General features: G+C 41.3%; 1 protein-coding gene across 1 annotated transcript in view; it reads left to right on the top strand.

Annotated features, from left to right (window-relative positions):
* LOC308089114 (extracellular matrix organizing protein FRAS1-like) overlaps positions 1–22,851 on the top strand; it is a 237,327-nt gene that overhangs the window by 121,662 nt on the left and 92,814 nt on the right. The window contains 7 exon segments of the mRNA XM_080433684.1: positions 2,821–2,967; positions 9,893–10,048; positions 15,955–16,101; positions 16,632–16,778; positions 18,782–18,922; positions 20,548–20,688; positions 21,480–21,620. Of these exon segments, the coding sequence (XP_080289810.1) occupies positions 2,821–2,967; positions 9,893–10,048; positions 15,955–16,101; positions 16,632–16,778; positions 18,782–18,922; positions 20,548–20,688; positions 21,480–21,620 (1,020 nt within the window).

The raw sequence follows: 22,851 nt of genomic DNA, 5'->3' as shown, positions 1-22,851 counted from the left end.
TGTCTGTGAGACACACCACCAACATCAGAGATTAACAGCAACACCCTGTGAATTGATAGCAGGCAGAGGCACTGTGGTGCAAAGCCACTGTTGTAAGCGATTCTATAGAATAGTAATTCACTCCCGTGCCACCTCCACTACATGGATCAAGTATATCAAGATAGATGTTTAATTCCCCTGGGGACTTGACTGGAATTGTTCCCGCCGGTTAAATTAGGATTCTCTCAGCATCCTAACCCCTAGAAGGGTGAACAATGTCCTTCAGGTTGATTCAGTGAAAAGACACTTAATGTACGTTAAAATACTCAGTGTTCATTTAACTCAGAGAGTGTGCTCACGACGTAAGCGATGGGTCCATTTTGGGTTACATTTGAACACTCTCGGATTTAAGCCACAAAGATTTTAGAGGTTAGGGATTTTGGTTGTATACTGTAGTTTGCCTTGCTATGATGTAATTCCAAATACTGCCTGATGGGAATCCTGAGGTTCCCAGTTCGATCCCCGGCTCCCCCTAGAGTCAGTGTCGAAGTGTCCTTGAGCAAGACGCTGAACCCCTAATTGCTCCCGATGAGCAGGTTGGTGCCTTGCATGGTTTCCTCCTCCATCGGTGTATGAATGTGTGTGTGAATGGGTGAATGTAATGCACAATCTATATAAAGCGCTTTGGATAAAAGCGCTTTATAAATGCACCATTTACCATTTGATGCTACACAATTGTTTCGCCATTGACTTACATTACACAGTGAGACAGTTTACTCTCTCAAAGCCACTCTTTTAATTATATTTATTTGCATTTTTTAAAACTTTTTTATTCATGAAAAGACATGTGTGTGTGTGTGTGTGTGTGCGCGCACATGCGATTATATGTTTAACTGGAATAAGGCTTATGGATAATGACCAGGCAAGGAGAATCACTGGGTTATGAAATTACAATTGAAGATAATTGAGGAAACCGGACCAGATGGGGTGTGAATATATTGTGTTAGTGTCCAGGAATATGTAGTCTGTTATTAGGTTTTTACAGTGAGCAATGTTTATGTTTCCCTTTGGTATACAGTTCATGAGGATAGTTTTCTTGGCGACAGTTAGGGCCACAAGGAGTAGTCTATCGTGTGCATTGTTTTGATCCATGTTTGATATAGGTTTATTTAAGTAAAAGTATCTATACCGCTTCAAAATGTACTTGAGTAAAAGTACAAAAGTATTGGTTTAAAAATGTACTTAAAGTACAAAAAGTAGAAAGTACTCATTTGTGCAGAATGTCCCATTTCACAAGTTTTCAAATGTACACAAATAGTGCGACGCATTGTGAGCTTGTAGATCGGCTGTTTTCAAATGGCCACAATGTAAATAGGGCTGAAGTGGTTAATGTATGTTTTGTAATAATAATCAAAATCTACAAAGTAACTAGTAACTAAACTTTTCAAATAGTTGTAGTGGAGTAAAAGTATAATATTTGCCTCTGAGATGTAGTGGAGTAGAAGTAAAAGTACTGAAAATTGGACTTAAGTACAGTACTTGAGTAAATGTACTTAGTTACTTTGCTAGTTTCTTTCTTGGCGACAGTTAGGGCAACAAGGAGTAGTTTATCGTGTGCATTGTTTTGATCCATGTTTGATATATCACCAAGTAAGCACATTGACAGAGTTAGCAGGATGTGGCAGCCCAGGAAATGTGATAGAGTTGGAATGACTTCTTTCCAAAACTGTGCTACTGGTGTGCAGTCCCGAGTGGCGTGAATGTAATTATCAGCTTCATGTGATGTGTGCACTGAGAACAGATTGGAGATGACGTGATTCCCACGGTGAACATTCTTTGGCCGGTGTAGTGAATTCTGCTGATTACCTTATACTGAATGAGTTGTAGAATTGTTAGTCATGGAATATAATTATATTTTTGCGTATTTGGGTCCAGAAGTTGGCATCAGGGGTGATAAGTCACTCGTTTAGCACAAGAAAGAATGCAAACAAAGCATATTCTGACAATATATAACATTACAAAACTCAGATCCGCATTTATTTTGAATAAAAATGGTAACTTCCTGTTGATTTTACTATTTGAATGAGGGAAAAAAGATCCAGACCGGACTGGAATATATATTTTTGGGGTATATAATTTGCCTCTGTATATTGGGAAACGTGTACACACAAAGTACTGATATAATAAATGTAAACGATAATTTTAACATTTTGCATAGTGGTTTATACAGTATAGTACAGTATATTGCAATAATAATGTGTGGTTGTCACAAAATCCCAAGGCACTGGCACACCAGTGTGCCTCAACACACGTTTGAGAAGCACTGGCTTACTGGGATTAAGATGTGATCAACGGGGATTGACCGGCAGAGTGTCCAGCGATTGTAGCATTCAGAGCTAAATGTTATCTCTCAAGCCTAATTCATGCTCAGTCTCGCCATGCTGTTGCACGCCTAGAACGGCCAAGATTAGCGGACATACAAACATCAGCCAAGTGTCACAAACATCGGCAAGTGCTCGTAGGCCTGCTATTCTCACCGCAAGACAACGTTGTGTGATGAAGTATGAGTCTCATGAATGAAGTTATTATGAATAGCTCTAACAGAAATAATAGCAGAACCACAGAACAGTAAGAAACAGACTGGCCGACTACAGCAAGGCTGTTTACAGCAATACAATTAAATAGCAAACAGTCGATGACAACAACATTCTATAAATGTAACGTTTGCTGCAGGAAGCAAAGTGAGTTTGACAAAGCAAGTGAAAACACAATTATGTTTTTTATCTATTCATCTCTCTTCAACCCCTGTTTTCCTCCTCCCATCTCTCCCTCCCCCTGCAGTGTGTCACCCGTCCTGTGAGTCGTGCGGTGGTCCGTCCCAGGCAGACTGTGTCTCCTGTCCCCTGCAGGTGTCTCTGCACAACGGCTACTGTCGCAGCGGCTGCTCGGAGGGACAGTTCCTCGACACCGCCACCTCTGAATGCAGCAGTAAGTGTGTGTGTGTGTGTGTGTGTGTGTGTGTGTGTGTGTGTGTGTGTGTGTGTGTGTGTGTGTGTGTGCGTGTGCGTGCGTGTGCGTGTTAAAAGCTCAGTCATTGCTCTGTCACCAATCTGAAGACTAGAAATCTCTCTGACTTTCTGTAATTTACTTCTTGATGAATTCACACCCACAAGTTTGCAAAATTCAGATGAAGCGATAAATGAGAGAAAGCTGTTAGTGGTGTGTTTGGCCCCGAGACCCGTATACAGGTTCAGTTCCTTGTTTCCAGTGGTGGAAAAAGTACTCACATTCTTTACTTAAGTGAAAGTATCAATACTGCAATATAGAAGTACTCTGTTACAAGTAAAAGTCTGGAATTCAAAATGTTGTAAAAGTACAAAAGTATTGGCATCAAAATGTACAAAATGTACCAAAAGTAAAAGCACTCATTATGCAGAATGTCCAATTCAAGTTTTCAAATGTATAAAGATCTTTTGAAAATAGCAGATCTACAAGCTCACAATGAGCTTGTAGATTGACTGTTTTCAAATGGCCAAAATATATATAGGGCTGAAGTGGTTAATGTATGTTTGGTCTAACAAAGTAATTGGTTCTGATTCTATTAACCTGGTGTCCCGGGTCTGTTTATCATTACCGTATGTATACCGTATGTCCGTGTGTGTGTGTGTGTGTGTGTGTGTGTGTGCGTGCGTGTGTGTGCTTGCGCGTGCAAACGTGAGTGTGAGAAAGTGCTGGCTTTTAATTACATTTTTTAATGACTCCCCTCGTATCACTGACATGGCAATGAAACAAGTTTTCACATAAACAGACGCGCACTCGCCGCGCATGCGCACGTGCGCGTGCGACGCACACATCGGTCTCCAGTGAGTTGAGCTCAGCCAAACTGTAGTTAATAAGAGATGCCTTGAGGCACTTCTGGGCTACAGAATGACTCTGGTCATCATTTCTGCATGACCTGCACACTCTCACACGCACACACACACACAAACAAATACACAGACACACACATTCATACTCATAGATACACACAGATGATGACAACTCACGTACACACACTGTACAACACATCCACATAAATTCTTGTTTACAAGGACGGCCTGGCAAGAGGTCTCTCAAAAGAAAACACATGCACATTCTCTCTCTCTCTCTCTCTCTCTCTCTCTCTCTCTCTCTCTCTCTCTCTCTCTCTCTCTCTCTCTCTCTCTCTCTCTCTCTCTCTTCTCTCTCTGTCTGTCTCTGTTACTGTCTCTGTCTCCTGTCTATGTCTCCCCCCCTCTCCCCCTCTCTCTCGCTCTGTCTGTCTATGTTTCTCTGTCTCTCTGTCTCTCTGTCTCTCTGTCTCTCTCCCCCCTCTCTGTCTCTCTCTCTCTCAGTGTATAAATATTGCTATCAGACCTGCCCGTTCCAGACAATGGATCCAACAAGTACAAGTAGCGCCGCGTGGCAAGATAAACTTTTATCCCACCCTCCCGCCCACTCTATGTTCCCTCTCTCATTTTACCGCGCTCGCTCAGCTCTCTGCCACACAGTAAAACCCCCCAGTGTTCATTTAACACATGGAACCTTTGGTTGCATGTGTACACTCTCAGAGTTACAAAGGGATAAATGAACACTGAGCAATTTGTACCGACCACAGTAGGAAGCTGTTTTGTTTGCGTTGGGAACACATCAGTCCAGAGGGGAGGTACAAAGTCTTAAGCTTTTAAATCTTTTTAAAGCTTTAAAGCCGTGCAGCTAAATCGGCAAGCGCGTTAGCTACATATTATGCAATTATAATGAGGATGATAATGAGTGGAGAGATAAGATCAGATCAGATGAGATTAGACAAAACTTTATTGGGATATTGCAACAAATTGGCTTGTTGGGGGAGGCCAGGAATAGAACTGACTAAACTGAGTCACACGTTGTTTTTTGTTATTGTGCTATTAAACTGTGCGCCATGTGTTTTGGGGTGTGGGGGTTGGAGGGAAGCAGAGACGTACAGAAAAATAGTAAAAGTAGCAATAAGACAATGCATATAGTCACTCTTTAGGTGCTGTTTTCCACAGAGAGTGTTTTTTTTTTTTAAATATATTTTGGGGTCTTTTCTGCCTTTATTTATAGTGGAAAGTGGAGATGGACAGGAAATGGGGAGAGAGAGATGGGGAGAGACATGCAGTAAAGATCGTCGGGAACGGTACTCGAACCCGCGATGCACTGTCAGGCTACTTTAGAGCCTATATAGGCGCCCGGACCGCTAAGCCACGGCCCGGGCCCAGAGTGTGTTTTTTGAGCGGAGGGGCACTTTGGATATAGATATCATGACGTCCATTATAGCGCACGCACGCAGCATTTATTGACACACTGTGTTCGAAACGATCTACCGCTGCTGTGCTCGAATGTCCGGTCATCCGCGTTATTAGCATAAATAGCTTAGCTGAAAACAGTGGTAAACATGGACTTCTCATGGTTGTGGTAACGATTCAACGTCGGGTCGTAAATTACCCGGTTGTCAGACACTGCCGGCCCGGGAGGATCAAAAGAGTAGCGCTACTCTCAGAAAAATGTTCATCAACTACCTTTTTCCACTGATGAAAACTAAATAAAACCAAAATAAAAACTAAGCTATAATGACTAAAACTAAGACTAAATATAGTGACAATTTCATCAACAAATGAAAATTTGACTAAAATGTTAGTGAGGGATCTAGTGGAGAAGAGATCCAGTAGAACTAAAAAAAAAAGCCATTTTATGTTTGGTTGCGCTCGGGTGTTGCGTTCTGAAAATAGCAGATCTACAAGCTCACGACGTGTCCCGCTGCGACCGTTGTGAACTTGTAGATCGGCTATTTTCAGCATGCAACCAAGTATAAGTCGGCCATTACGACGCCATCAAAGCCAAAATACATTTTAGTCGACTAAATTAACTGTAGACTTTAGTCGACTAAAATCATATGATATTTAGTCGACTAAAACTAGACTCAAACTTTTCAGATGACTAAAACATGACTAAAAACTAAAGCAAAATTTGCTGTCAAAATGAACAATGCTCAAAAGGCATTCTCTGTGTACACGGCCCCTTAGTTCAGCCTGTATGGAGGTGACATGTGGATGTGTGTGAGACAGTGGTGGAAAAAGTACTCAAATTCTTTACTTAAGTAAAAGTACCAATACTGCAATATAAAAATACTTTGTTACAAGTAAAAGTCCAGAATTCAAAATGTACTTGAGTAAAAGTACAAAAGTATTGGCATCAAAATGTACTTTAAGTATCAAAAGTAAAAGTACTAAATATTTGAAAATAGCAGATCTACAAGCTCACAACGTGTCGCGCTGCGACACGTTGTGAGCTTGTAGATCGGCTATTTTCAAATAGCCTAGGTATAAAATAGAGCTAAAGTGGTTAATGTATGTTTTATAATGTAATAATTTATATCTGAAAAGTAACTAGTAACTAAAGTTTTCAAATAAATGTAGTGGAGTAAAAGTACAATATTTGCCTCTGAGATGTAGTGGAGTAGAAGTAAAAGTATTGGAAATTGGAAATACTCAAGTAAAGTACAAATACCTCAAAATTTTACTTTAGTACAGTACTTAAAGGGGAAATCCACCCATTTTCAATATTTAACTATGTCATTAATATAGCATAAAGGAGTTGTGTGGAAATAAGAAAAAAAAAAAAAAAAAATTAACATTGCAAAAAAATTTAACATTGCAAAAAAATTAACATTGCAAATTACACTGTGATGAGTCATCACAGTGTAATTTGCAATGTTAATTTTTTTGCAATGTTAAATTTTTTTGCAATGTTAATTTTTTTTTTAATTTTTTCTTATTTCCACACAACTCCTTTATGCTATATTAATGACATAGTTAAATATTGAAAATGGGTGGATTTCCCCTTTAAGTAAATGTACTTAGTTACTTTACACCACTGGTGTGAGATGATCTGCTATGAAAGGACAGGGGAATGGGGATGTTTTGGAGAATGTCGACGTTGGAGATGAATCAAAACGGAGATTGCAGGCTCACCTGGGCCAGGTGTGGGTGAATGAAACGCAGAGCATAGCACGCCTGGCCAGGTGTTGTTGTGGGAGATAGTGACTGTGGCACGCAGGGGAACACAGAGAGAGAGAGGAGTGAGGGGGTGTTGTGTCTGTAGGAACTGGAAAAGCCCCGATTAACCACATGAAAACACAATGAAGGCTCCACACGTCCTGGATCAGTAGTCTTTTCACTAGATACTTAAAGGAGTAGTTCACCCAAAAACAATACTTATTTTCTATCAATTGCATTGAATTTGTGGATTTTTTTTTTGTTTTTGACGCATTCCTAAACCAATAATTTGATGACCGCTGGAAAGATGCTAATGTATCCGGTAGAAATTATTGGCTCAGGAATTTGTGAAACAAAAAAATCTCATGGGCTGTGTAATCGATAGAAAATAAGTAATATTTTGGGTGAACTATTCCTTTAACATCCGATCTTCAAGCTCTTGTAGATCTGCTATTTTCAAGCATTTTGGTACTTTTACTTTTGGTACTTTAAGTACATTTTGATACCAATGCTTGTGTACATTTTGAATTCCGGACTTTTACTTGTAACATAGTACTTCTACATTGCAGTATTGATACTTTTACTTAAGTAAAACATTTCCCACTGGGGATTTGCTTTGTAGGGGTGGGGGAACGGGGTAAAAGCGATCAATCTGAGCAAAAGATCACTACCTTACATATATAACGTCCACGTACGAGCTTCCTGCTCAACAACGGAAATTGAGTTCAAAATGTCAAGATCGTGTTTTTTTAAACCGCCGTGGCGCCTGAGTGTTAATACCACCTAGATCCCAGTTTATCTGTCCCTCTCACCTGCCTGACAGGCAGGTACTCCGCTCCGCTGTCTGTGGTAGATAGCTATCTGGGCAATGGAGGTCTCGCTCTGAGGTGTACACCCTGTCAGCCAATCCCGGCTCACACAACATCAGATAAAGTCAAAAAGAGGTGTTCCACATTGTGTGCGTGCGTGTGTGTGTGCGTGTGTGTGTGTGCGTGTGCGCAGGGCAATACACCCTGATCTGGGCTCTCTCAGGGAGTACAGCTGCCCGGTCGCTTGTGTGTACGAACCAATCAGCGGCTGCTAGGGGCGGGATCATCCAATCACCTGCCAAGTAGCTTGAAAAAAATGAAACGCCGTCTGGCATCGATTCTGCTACCGGAGTCTCAGATGGAAGTAGGCTGTGAAACAAAATGTGTGTCGCAAGCTTCTTCCATTTGGCGAAGTCAGGTTATGTCAAAGCCTGATCCGGTCTAAAGCCCGCCTACTGTATCCAGTATTTTCCACACACACACACACACACACACACACACACACACACACACACATACATAATGCATTCATACTACATACTACTCCACTTCATGGAGTAAATTTTTTTGGACCGAATTAACCGAATCAAAGTAACAAAAACACGAAATAAAAAGAAGAAAAAATTTGCACTTTTGGCACGTGCGTGCGTGCGTGCGTGCGTGTGTCCGTGCGTGCGTGCGCTGTGTGTGAGTGTGTGTGAGAGAGAGAGAGGGAGAGTTGTCACCTAGGTGTAACACACACGGCTCTCACATCCAATCTCCCCCCCTCTCTCTATGTCAGTGTCATTGTAATAGAGCAGAAATGCCAGAAAAAAATAATGATAAAAAAAAAAACCTTGATCTAAACCGATTCATTCAGTCTTCAGGCGTTACAATACTTATCTTTCGGTACATATTATGGTGTGTATCGAATATTCACACAGCCTCTCAAAATGTCTCGTTTTCATCGCCTTGAGACTGGAAACGAAGAAAACCCATTTAATCTTCCTCTTCTCTAGTTCCTTTGGATGTAATAACCATCAAGAGGGAAAGAAAGACACCAAAGGCTTGTCATCATTTCTAACAGGCACAAACCTTATATGTCCAAAGCCATCACATTTCAGGAAATGCAGATCCAATGCAGCTATTATATACTCACAAGCTCTTGTTTGTACTTTATATCGGTTTAAGAATATGTAAAGCCTACTGACAGACTTTACCACTCAAAATGGATCAAAAATAGCAAAAATAGCCGATCTACAAGCTCACAACGTATCACGGTGCAATGCGCTCTGAGCTTGTAGATCGGACATTTTCTGCTTCTTTTTTTAAACGAACTTTTAGTGAATTTTCAGTGAACTTTACTTTTGGGGGTCCATGGGACAACAAATGTTTAGATGGGGGTCCGCGGCCAAAGACATAATTATCATTTTGAGTGGCCCTTGACATGAAAAAGTTTGAGAACCACTTTAGAAGGATTTAGAAGACATTTGTAAAATCCCCCCAGAAGCAAAGATTTGAGTTAAAATGTTTGCGTTCGAAAATCGAATCAAAGATTTGCACAAATTTTCACGATTTTCCCCCAAAAAATAGCAGATCTACAAGCTCATAGCGCGGCACTCGGTGCCGCGCTATGAGCTTGTAGATCTGCTATTTTTGAATAGCCAAAGAAATCTTAAAATGACTCAGATGCGTTCCCGGTCTAAATGGATTAAATCACATTGATTGCCAAGATCGAGTTAATGTAACTCGTTTTTAGTAAAAAAAATAAATCATTTATTTTTTTAATTTGACCCAAAGACCAAGGAGATATGATTTTTCGAAGATTTAGACTCCTATCCACTTCCTTGTTAACTTAAAACTTAAAAAATCTGTATCTCGGCTCCTGAGTACTTTTTTTTGTTCAATGTAAAAACCCCTGGCAATAAACTGCAAAAAAACTGAAATAATTCTGGCAGTCAATGTGTTAATTTAATTTTCAAAAACAAAAACATCAAAAATGGAATTACGGAGATACAAGGCTTCTGCCCGACAGACAGTAATGAAAATGTCTTCCCTAACACTCTGCTCCGTCTCTGTCTCTTCCTCCAGGATGCAGTGAGGACTGCCAGCGCTGCACGGCGGACCTGCAGACAGGCGTGGGCAGTGTGTGTCTGTGGTGCAAGGTCCCCAGGACCCTGCTGCTGGGGGACCACTGCGTCTCACAGTGTCCCCGGGGACACTACACCTGGCACGGAGCCTGCAAGAGTAAGAACACTGCAAACTGAATCATCTTTATTGTCACATCACAGGTTTTACAGGTGTAAAGAAGTGGGTGAAATTTGTTTTATTGTGCGAGCTCCATCGTTTTTTGTTGTTTTCAGGAAGAGAAAAAAAGAAGAGCATAATGCAGCTAGTACTGTATGGCATGTAGGTTAGATATAGGTTATACACACAGGTGGTAGCACTTAGCAGCAGGTATGTACTTGAGGTTAGACATTAAAGGGAAAGACCACTTTGGTAGAGGTTTGGGTTGTGTAGTTACCTTGCCATGATGTAACTCCAAAGGTGGACAAGAAATCAAAAATAACAGCTCCAGTGATTAGAAATTGATCATTCAAAAATATGCTCCTCATTGACTTACATTGTATGTTGAAATAGCTCTCAAAGTCACTATTTTAGCACATAAACGAACACAAAGAAAGCTGATTCAGACAATATAGAACATCACCAAACCCAGTACTGTTTTTTTTTTTAATAAAAATGTTAGCTTCCTGCTGATTTTACTATTTGAAGATCCGGATCCGGATCCACGGATACAGTCCAGGTTTTGTTCTTAATAAAAATAGCAAAATTAACAGGAAGTTAACATTTTTATTAAAAAAACAAACAGTACTGGGTTTTGTGATGCTCTATATTGTCTGAATCAACTTTGTTTGTGTTGGTTTATGTGCTGAAAGAGTGGCTTTGAGAGCTGTTTACCATACAATGTAAGTCAATGAGGAGCACATTTTGAATGATCAATTTCTAATCAATGGAGCAATTATTTTTGATTTCTTGTCCACCTTTGGAGTTACATCATGGCAAGGTAACTACACAACCCAAACCTTTACCTAGTTGTGAACATTAGGCATAAATAGGCCTGAAATATTTTCGGCAAAGACATTTGGTGTAGCTTGAAGGTGTGAAAGATAATAACTGAATAATCACCCTGTTTCTCAGCAGAGCATATGAGCTGCTGTAAAACTCTGAGAGAGAGAGAGAGAGAGAGAGAGAGAGAGAGAGAGAGAGAGAGGATTCAGGCTGCAAGCAAAACTCCCAGTGTGTGATTTAGTTGAGCCTTTGTGCACGCACACACACACGCACACACACATGCACGCGCACGCGCACGCACACACACACACACGCACACGCACACGCACACGCACACACACACATACACACATACTGTACACACACACACACACACACACACGCACGCCCACACACGCATGTTGGCATTACTATAGTTGTGAGGGCATCAATATTTTCAGATGGCAATTTTTTTTTTTACCTTTTTTGCCATTTTAAATCCTAACCCTATAGTCTTGAGTTATGCTTAGTTGCGCACTGAAAATAGCCGATCTACAAGCTCACAGCACACGATTTATACGTGCTGCGACGCATCGTATATAAATCTTGCATAACTCCAGCTCTAACCATATACCTCATACCTGTAAATTAAATACCTAACCCTAACCTCAACTGGAATCTTTTCCCAATTGTAAGCATACAGTAACTCTAAATATATAAAGATAAAGTAAAAAAAGATATAATATATTATATGTATTATAATACAATATATATACAAGTGCACGCACGCACGCACGCACGCACACACACACACACACACACCGCACAATTTATTCTGCACTGGTACCGGAATCTTCCTAAAGCCATGCAGCTTAATGGAGAGCTCATTACTCTATTCCATAGTGCTTTTCTTTACAGTTTGTTGCAGGCTCACATGGAAATATTGCTGACATCTACTTTTTAAAAATGTACTGTTCTGCTTATGTTAGACAGTGGTTGAAAGTCACTTAAGTACATTTACTCAAGTACTGGAGTTATCTACAGTTTTGAGGTATTTTACATGAGCATTTCCATTTTGGATACTTCATACTTTTTGCTCCTACTACATCTATATTACATTAAACCATTCAATCCGGGAACGCATCTGTGTCATTTTAGATTTTAGCTGTAACCATTATTTTATATTTTGGCTATTCAAAAATAGCAGATATACAAGCTCATAGCGCGGCACAGAGTGCCGCGCTATGAGCTTGTATATCTGCTATTTTTGAAAAATCTTGAACATTTTGTGCAAACAACATTTTTAACGCACATCTTTGCTTCTGGGGGGTCCCTGGAACAAAATATTTTGATAGGGGTCGGCGACCAAAAACATATACTTTTTGGGACCGCCAAAATGATATGTATTTGGCCGCGGACCCCTCCGCCATCTCAAAATATGTTGTTCCAGGGACCCCCCTGCTTTGCAGCGTATCCTGTCGTGGCGATGAACTTCTGTAGTCAAGGATATTAAAGGTTCCAACTCCGCCTCAATCCGGTCTAGTCGTGTCCCTTTTATATCCCCCGCCGAAGGGGTGTCGTATCATACTCCTGACCTCACCAGACCTTATATTTATGGTGATTTGTTGCTTTATTCTATTCTACTCTATTCTAAATGATTTTATCTCAGAGGCAATGTGACACGTTGAGAGCTTGCAGATCTGCTTTGGAAAAAAAGTGAAATGGGACATTCTGCATTGTGAGTAATTTGACTTTTAGTACTTTAAAGGTAGGGTAAGTGATATTTTTGGGTTAAAACAAAAAGTATTTTTTTTAAAGGTTTAAGCACTATATTCTGATAGTAATCATTGCTATAGAGTGTTTGTTCAGTCAGTAACAGGAGTCTCCCCGTCTCTCTAGCTCTTTAATAAACAGAAAATACATTTTCTGGTAGGTGTCAAAATCTCAGCCAATCAGGAGAAAGTACCCATTTTAAGCTTTATTTTTATAGTGTTCCAGTTCTAATTTGGTCTGCTCATTTCTTAGTGTCATCACTTCCAAATTCACTTGTTTAATCTATATCCTGATTGAGTTCTCTATCCTGATTGGATAAAATTGGAAATGAAACTGAAACTGAAACGAAAATGCATTTTCTGTTTTATAAAGAGCTGGAGAGACATGGAGACTCCTTATATGGACAGGACACTCTATAGTAACGAGCACTATCAGAACATAGACCCATTTTGCAATTATTTTAATAATTGCAAATCACTTACCCTACCTTTAAGTACCAAAAGTAAGTAAAGTTTCAGTAGTCTCTCCGGTGTTTCCCAGGCTCACAGGACCATTTAGCTGAAATCTACTTTTTACAATGTACTATTCTGCTGATATTAGATCAGGGCCTGGCTGACACCAGCCACTACAAGCCTCAGGGGTTGGAGCATTTTTCACTCAGACACAAACAACATGTCAGTGTCTCCCTGAAGTCGCTGTTAAACCACACGGGACGAGTCAGGAGAATTGTAATGTATTTATTACTGTCAGACGGCAATGGAAGAAGACAAATCCAATATTCCCGTGTTGGGACGAATTGTGTTTTAGTAGCATCTGTCTCTCTATAGACTGAAGTAAACAAAAAGTTATTTTTTAACGCAATACAAGTAGCAGCAAATACCTCAATGTAGATACTTGGCTTGTTACTTGTTACTTTTTTTTTACCACGAGGTTAAAATATAATTTAGATAGCATGTTATTTACACAGATGCTAGGTTCATAGTTTACCTGGTATCCTATTGTTTCAATTTGCGGGTTATTATTTTGACAGTATTTAGTTTAGATTGATCCTAGATGAAAAATAGTTTTCTGTTTTCAATTTGTCAAAATCTTCGTCATTTGAAAATAGCAGATCTACAAGCTGCCACGATGCGACATGTTGTGACCTTGTAGATCGGTTATTTTTCAAATAACCTAAGTAATAATAACCTAAATCTGCAATAACTTGTAACTAAAGCTGTCAAATAATTGTAGTGGACTAAAAAGCACAATATTTGCCTCTGAGATGTAGTGGAGTAGAAGTATACATGATTGAAAAATGGAAATACTCATTTAGATTAAAAGTACCTCAAAATTGTACTTGTTACTGTTAGTACAGTGTACTTGAGTAAATGTCCTTAGTTACTTCAAACCACTGACACATTCAACAATGCAGGTGATGACGAAAGGTAACATCTGTCTCCGCTATCTAGACTGAAGTCAGGTCTGTGCAGACAGACAGACAGACAGACAGACAGACAGACAGACAGACAGACAGACAGACAGACAGACAGACAGACAGACAGACAGACAGACAGACAGACAGACAGACAGACAGACAGACAGACAGACAGACAGACAGACAGACAGACAGACAGAAAGGTAACATCTGTCTCCGCTATAGACTGAAGTCAGGTCTGTGCAGAAGTGATTTTTTTAATCATGTCAGTATGAAATTTGTCGCTGTCGCCTGTCGGGCAGAAACCTTGTATCTCCATATTTCAACTCTTTATGTTTTTCCGTCACTTAATACCCCACCTCCACAAAACTATTGGCTCAGGAATGCGACAAAAAACTACAAAATATCCATGAATTCAAGTCTCCATGGGGTGACTAATCGATAATCTTTTTTGGGGTGAACTATCCCTTTAATAATGTTTCCAAAAAAAAATGCGTTCAAAGATTTGCACAAAATGTTCAAGATTTAAAAAAAGAAAAAAAGCAGATCTACAAGCTCGTAGCTCTCCATTTACCTCGTATGTTTTGGACATGCGAGGTTCCCTCTCCGACGGCGAGGAATTGCTTGCATCCTGTTTTTCATGTGGCTGTGCTTGTTGTTTACGACGTGGCATCGGGTTGTGATGAAGCAGCAGGGTTTGGGACATGTGTTGAGTTATTAGACACAAGGAAGATTAGTTCACCTTTATGAATATTTATGAACTCCCAGAATGTGTTTTTTAGCAGATTTTTGTACATATTTTTTAAGATGCCAAAAAACTTTTCATCATCGTCATCGATCATCATCACCACTTAAAGATGTACTCTGTAACTTTAATGTCCTGAGATTTGAACCCTTGCGCAAGTGATGAAATGTTTACCACTGAACTAATAGAGCATGCCTGCTTGCTCAGGGGAAGAAAATTACACTGCACTGATGATAATGCTGTCAAACGAGTCTATGAAGCTATCTATGAGATCAATTAAAACGTTTAATATGCAACACAATTTTATGCAACTAGACATCAGTTCGGGCTGCTACAGTACGTGGCCCTCACACCCAGTGATGGAAAGTAACTTGCACGTACTTAAAGGAGAATTCCAGTCATTTTAGATGTTTGCTTTGATGTGTCGCTAATCACTCACCAACATACAAAGGGCCGTTGAATTTTTCCAGAGAAGCCCCTGTTGTCCATTGTGGAGACCCCTTCCCCTGGCATAATGGAGTAATGTGTATAAATGAAAATCGCCTATTTTAGCACCTCCAAAGTTAGTTTATTTTCCACTAATCCTCATTATGCAGTGTACTGACACTCAAACATGCACTAAATGTCCCTTATGAGCTGCCGTTCATGCAGAACGACATGGAGCTGGTTGCTTGTTTCTCTCACAGAATCTGTCAACACCGAGGACAAGCTTCACGTAGTCATTTATACACATTACTCCATTATGCCAGGGGAAGGGGTCTCCACAATGGACAACAGGGGCTTCTCTGGAAAAATTCAACGGCCCTTTGTATGTTGGTGAGTGATTAGCGACACATCAAAGCAAACATCTAAAATGACTGGAATTCTCCTTTAAGGTTATATATGGTTATGGCCGAGTCATAGGGACGTGACGACGTGGTCCGTCCATCCGCTGGCCGACTGGCCGGTCCTCCCGTTAGCCAATTTAACATAGGATATATATGTATGTAGTGGGGGTCCCTGCTTCATCTCTCTCTCTCTCAGCAAAGGGGTCCTTACCCCGAACAATGTTGAAGACCCCTTGTTTAGACAGTAAGAACTCTGGATAAACGCGTCTACTGAATGCCTACGTTTAAATTGTAACTGTAATAATCCAACATTTAAATAACATGACAGTTGTCTCTCCAGGATGTCACTGGTCTTGTGACACGTGCACGGGGGAGGGGCCGCTGTCCTGTACTTCCTGTCCCCAACACACCGTCCTGCTGGCCTCGGGGCTGTGTGCTCCACAATGTCCCCTGGGTTACTACGCCGACCGGGACAGCATCTGTCAAGGTAAGTCGCCATGTCATACAGTATAGTGGCTTATATACTGTACTATAAGCCTATATACTCATGGTCATTATACATTGATGGCCTCCTCCCTTCTACTTCTCATGCTGTACCTTCTGTTCTCACTTTGAATTTGATCAAGATGCCTCCATCCCAACATTACTGCTATTTTTCTATCACCGAATCTCAAACCTTTTTCTCAAACCTTTTTCTCAAACCCCCACCGATTCTCAAACCCCCCCCCCCCCCCCCCCCATAACTCTGAGAGCGTACGGGTCCATTTGGTTCCATTTGTACGCTCTCAGCGTACAAATGTACCAATCATTTAGCTGGTGACCCCCACTTTGAGAGCCACTGTAAATCTATCGTATGCTTCCATGGCTTTTTGCCTACTTTCTGTTCCATTGCATTCACTTGTGTTGGTTATGCGGCACCAGTGGTGGAACAAGTACTCACATGTTTTACTGAACTAAAAGTATCCATACTGCAATGTAGAAATACTCTGTGTTGCTCTCTGTGTCCTCCTCGGGCAGCGTGCGACAGCCAGTGTCTGACGTGTGACATGCCAGGCGCGTGCACGTCCTGCCGCGACCCCGCCAAGGTGCTGCTGTTTGGAGAGTGCCAGTACGACAGCTGTGCCCACCAGTACTACCTCAACACCACCACACGCACCTGCACAGGTAAACACCCCCATGTTACCATAGCAACCCAACAACCACCAGTACTACCTCAACACCACCGCACCACACCGTCACAGGTAAACACCCCCATGTTACCATAGCAACCCAACAACCACCAGTACTACCTCAACACCACCGCACCACACCGTCACAGGTAAACACCCCCATGTTACCATAGCAACCCAACAACCACCAGTACTACCTCAACACCACCACCCGCACCTGCACAGGTAAACACCCCCATGTTACCATAGCAACCCAACAACCACCAGTACTACCTCAACACCACCACCCGCACCTGCACAGGTAAACACCCCCATGTTACCATAGCAACCCAACAACCACCAGTACTACCTCAACACCACCACACGCACCTGCACAGGTAAACACCCCCCATGTTACCATAGCAACCCAACAACCACCAGTACTACCTCAACACCACCACACGCACCTGCACAGGTAAACACCTCCATGTTACCATAGCAACCCAACAACCACCAGTACTACCTCAACACCACCACACGCACCTGCACAGGTAAACACCCCCATGTTACCATAGCAACCCAACAACCACCAGTACTACCTCAACACCACCACACGCACCTGCACAGGTAAACACCCCCATGTTACTATAGCAACCCAACAACCACCAGTACTACCTCAACACCACCACACGCACCTGCACAGGTAAACACCCCCCATGTTACCATAGAAACCCAACAACCACCAGTACTACCTCAACACCACCACACGCACCTGCACAGGTAAACACCCCCATGTTACCATAGCAACCCAACAACCACCAGTATTACATCAACACCACTGCGCCGCACCTGCACAGGCAGGGTTGCCAGATTTGCTTATTATAATTTCCCCGCAATATTTTATTTGAAAATAGCCGATCTACAAGCTCACGCGTTGTGAGCTTGTAGATCTGCTATTTTCAAATAGCTGATGTATATGTTAAAGGTTTCATGACGTTCAGTTTTACCACATATTAAAAGTCTTTGTCATGGTCCTTCAAACGTGTATAGAAAGTTTTAACAAAAAATTCCACTCCATTGATCCATTGCAGGTGTTTTTCTCTCACATTTCTAAAGCCTTTTCAACTGCAATGAAAAAATAAATCTTTGCCTGCGGGTGTCGCTGGTGAGGGATTTTGCCTGTCAATCATCGCCTCTGCTCCGCCCCCCCAAAGGAAAGGATAGGGGAGGGGAGGGGCGAGGAGGAGAGTGGGCGGGATTAATCGGCTGTGACCTCACTGCCGAAGGGCCAAGCTCAGATTACTTTTCAGCCTAATTATTCAGAAAACCCCAGACCACAGAAAATCCACTGAATGTTCAAAGTTCAGATTTTTTGGGTGTAATTGAGGCATTAAAACCCCCCAAAAAACATTAAAAAAGTTAAAATGAATGTCATAGAACCTTTAAAGTGCTCATGTGGCCCATAGTCACTTCTTTTGGGCTGGTTTTCCTAGACCTGGTTGCTTGTTTCTCTCACAGAATCTGGCAACACTGGTCACAGGTAAACACACCCCCGTTACCGTGGGTTACCAAATGCTTTAACCACTTTCAACCTGGCGGTCCGATCATTTGTAGTTCTCAGGAAAAGGGAAGACGAGTAGAACTAGAGGAAAAAGAACATATTCTTGATATGACCGCATATACCTAACATTTTAGTCTAGTTTTTATTCTTAGTTTTAGTCATCATAGCTTAGTTTTTATTGTGTTTTTATTTACTCTTCGTCAGTGAAAAAAAGTTGGTCGACGAATGTTTTTGTCATAGTTTTAGTCGACAAAATGAACCCTGGATGGAAGCCAGGCGGAAACTGTTCATAAATCTAGTGGCGTGGCCACTTGATACAATGATAATGTGATGCATCAGAACTATGGCTGGGGATGAAAACAGAAACCATTATCTCATTAGTCATTCATTCTCTGTGTCCCTCTAATCCCCCTATCATCTCTCTGTGTCTCTCTCTCTCTCTCTCTGCCATGGTTCAGAGTGTGACTGGAGTTGTAATTCGTGCAGGGGTCCCCTGCACAGCGACTGTCTGCAGTGCATGGAGGGCCTCGTCCTGCAGGACGGAGTTTGCACCCAGACCTGTTTCCCTGGGTTCTACCAGGACCGAGACAGATGCCTCAGTCAGTACCACACACACACACACACACACACACACACAGTACACACCAACACCAAGCATTTTAGCCCCATTAAACAAGTCATTCACATTCACCTTTGATATGCATTAGGCCACACAGACCCCCATTTGATATACGATACGGCTATTCAAAAATAGCAGATATACAAGCTCATAGCGTGGCACCGAGTGCCGCGCTAGGAGCTTGTAGATCTGCTATTTTTCTTTAAATCTTGAAAATCTGTGCAAATCTTTGAATATATATATTTTTAAAGCAAACATTTGTAACTCAAATCTGTGCTTCTGAGGGATCCCTGGAACAACATATTTTGAGATGGCGGCCAAATACATATCATTTTGGGTGGTCCTTGACATGAAAAGGTTTGAGCACCACTGATATTATAAGCATTAGGATTAGGATTTAGAAGGCATTTGTAGATGTGTTCCTGGATTGAATGGGTTCATCTGAGAGTGTATACAAAATGAAGGTTTTCACAGAAGGTGTTTTTTTGAGCTGCCACGCATGTCTTTGGTAAAAGACGCACATGTCGTGCTCCTCTTCCCAGCGCAGCACCAATTGCATTTCAGCCTTATATCTGCATCCAACATTCTTTGGTGGAGCGCTCTGGGAATAGTCTCTGAAAATAGTTCAAGGCGTTGACGAGCGCTCCTCTCATCAACGCCACCTTTTGATCCTCCTGGCTGTGTCTGACAACCCGATCATTTACCCCATCATGACTTTGAATCATTGCCACAATGAGACGTCCATGTTTACCGTTATTTCAGCTGGGCCATTTTGTGCTATTAACCCATTGAGACCGGGGGAACGCATCTGTGTGTCATTTTTATTAAACGTGTGCAAATCTTTGAATATATATATATTTTTCAAAGCAAACATTTTTAAATAATCTTTGCTCTTTGCTGATTCTACAAATGTCTTCTAAATCCTAACAGTTAAAAAAAAGAAGATTTTATTTGCTATATATCAGTGGTTCAAGGACCCCCAACATGATATGTATTTGTCTGCGGACCCCCCCCCCCCTCCATCTAAAAATCATTAGTTCCAGGGACCCCCAGAAGCAAGGATTTGAGTTAAAAATGCATATATATATATTCAAAGATTAGCAAAAATGTTAATGATTTTTTTGAAAAATAGCAGATCTACAAGCTCATAGCGCGGCACTCGGTGCCGCGCTATGAGCTTGTAGATCTGCTATTTTTTGAGTAGCCAAAGTATAAAATAATGGTCAAAGTGGTTACACAGATGCGTTCCCGGTCCTAATGGGTTAACGCAGACGACAGGACGTTTGAGCACAACAGCGATCGATAGGTTCAAACATCGTGGCCATCAGTAAATGTGCAGTAGTTGTGGATTCTGGCATAGCGGAGGAGTTGATAATGAGTGTTTCTGTGTGGAATAGTCTCTCAGTGTGTGTGTGTGTGTGTGTGTGTGTGTGTGTGTGTGTGTGTGTGTGTGTGTGTGTGTGTGTGTGTGTGTGTGTGTGTGTGTGTGTGTGTGTGTGTGTGTGTGTGTGTGTGTGTGTGTGTGTGTGTGTGTGTGTGATGTGTGTGTGTGTGTGTGTGTGTGTGTGTGTGTGTGTGTGTGTTGTGCTTTTGCGTTGCCTATAGGCTGTGATGACCACTGTGCGGAGTGCGGGGGTCCCGGGCAGTGCAGGCGATGCCAGCCGCCCTACGCCACGCTGCAGGGCCAGTGTGTGCTGGAGTGTGGCAGGAACCACTATCTGGATGCCTCCTCCCAAACCTGCACACGTACGTCTGATTTTTTTTAACCCATTAATACCTGGAACGCATCTGTGTAACTTTTTGATTTGAGCTAAAATTATTTTTTTGTTTTTTTTTAATTGTGAGAATGTGTGCAAATCTTGCAATATATATTGTTTTAAAGCGAAAATGTTTAACTCAAATCTTTGCTTCTGGGGGTCCCTGGAACAAGATGGGGGACCGCGACCAAACACATATCATTTTGGGGGTCCTTGACATGAAAAAGTTTGAGCACCACTGATATAGAAACGTACGTTTTTTTCAGAATAATGTTGGGAATTAGAAGACTTTTGTAGAATCGGCTTCAGGTCTGAATGGGTTAAAGATTTTAAAAGTGAAACTGAAACCGAAAGTGACTAAATAACAACTACATTGGAAACATACTTTTTTTTTTTACATTTCCTGAAAAAAAAAAGTTTTTTTCAAAAGCTTCCACCCGACAGCAATTATGTGACACTTAAAGTTTGAATAGTTTAAAAAGAAAAAAAAGGAAGCGCTGCAGGGATCAGTCAGTGGCTCTGATAGATAGGTGCTCTTTGGTGATACAGGTAGGAACATTATGAACAAAAAAGTTTTTTTTGAATAAATATAGGACTTATTTAGAGCAATGCAACAAATTATGACCAACGCGTATCGACCTAGAAGGTCTCCATCAGGCTCTGTCTATTCAGATAAAGTCTGAATCTTTGAACGTTGACGTGTTCATTTCAGCATGTTGGTCTGACTCTGCAACGTGTGAAGGCGTGTTATTGATGGGTTATTGATGTGTTCTATTTCAGCGTGTTCGTCTGACTGCGCGCTGTGTGAGGGCATCGGCCGCTGCACCGCCTGTCAGGAACACACCTACCTGATGGAGGGCTACTGCACCCCCGACTGCGGACACGGTTACTATGCCAACAAGAAAACCAGGATGTGTCACGGTAAAGAACCATGATATTTGATCACAACAAAAAATTCCTCAAATGTTTTACTTTAGTAAAAGTGTCAATACTGCAATGTAGAAGTACTCTGGTACAAGTAAAAGTCCGGAATTAAAAATGTACTTGAGTAAAAGTACGAAAGTATTGGTATAAAAATGTACTTAAAGTACCAAAAGTAAAAGTAATAAAATGTTTGAAAATAGCAGATCTACAAGCTCACAATGCGTCGCGATGCGACGCGTTGTGAGCTTGTAGATCTGCTATTTTCAAAAAGCTTAGGTATAAAATAGAGCTAAAGTGGTTAATGTATGTTTTATAATGTAATAATTTATATCTGCAAAGTAACTAGTAACTAAAGTTTTCAAATAATTGTAGTGGAGTAAAGTACAATATTTGTATTTCTACTCCACTTGAGATGTAGTGGAGTAGAAGTTAAAGTATAGACAATTGGAAATACGAGGGCCTACTCTGTGTGGAGTTTGCATGTTCTCCCCGTGTCTCTTAGGGTAGTTAATACCCTCACCAAAACATGTAGTAATCCTGGTCGCTATAACGCCTCCCCCATGACAGCCGGGGCGCCTGATGGAGGGGAAAGGAACTGGTTGGAATAACGTGTTCCTTTCATGCGCTACGTCCTTCCGGGGAAACTCTCCCCTGTCAGGTGACAAGAAGGTCAGTTGGCTCTCATGCATTGAAGGAGGCATGAGCTCGGCCCTGGCCTCCCTAGGCTGGTGAGGGGAGTGTACCGTCCAGGATCACTTAGAAACCGGGTGAAAAATAAGGGTTACTCAAGTACTGTAAGTTAGGTACCATTTTTTAAGTACCAAAATCTCTTCACCATAAACAGCTGATCTACAAGCTGTGTCCAAATACAAGCCGGAACACATTCGATTGATTGATCATTAAAATAAAATATATGCGGACCACCAGTTCTGTAAAGTAACTAAGTACATTTACTCAAGTACTGTACTTAAGTAAAAAAAGAATAGGTACTTTTACTTTACTGGATTATTTCCAATGTTAAATACTTTTACTTCTACTCCACTACATCTCAGAGGCAAATATTTTACTCCACTACAATTATTTGAAAACTTTAGTTACTAGTTACTTTGCAGATATAAATCATGATATTATAAAACATACATTAAACACTTTAGCCTTGTTTTATATATAGGCTACTTGAAAATAGCAGATCTACAAGCTCACCCCGCGTTGCATCGCGACGGGTTGT

The sequence above is a fragment of the Gymnoscopelus braueri genome, assembly GCF_963280865.1.
Source record: "Gymnoscopelus braueri genome assembly, chromosome: 7".
Lineage (NCBI taxonomy): Eukaryota > Metazoa > Chordata > Actinopteri > Myctophiformes > Myctophidae > Gymnoscopelus > Gymnoscopelus braueri.
The sequence above is the reverse complement of the archived record's forward strand: the minus strand, read 5'-3'. Positions and strand labels throughout refer to the sequence as shown.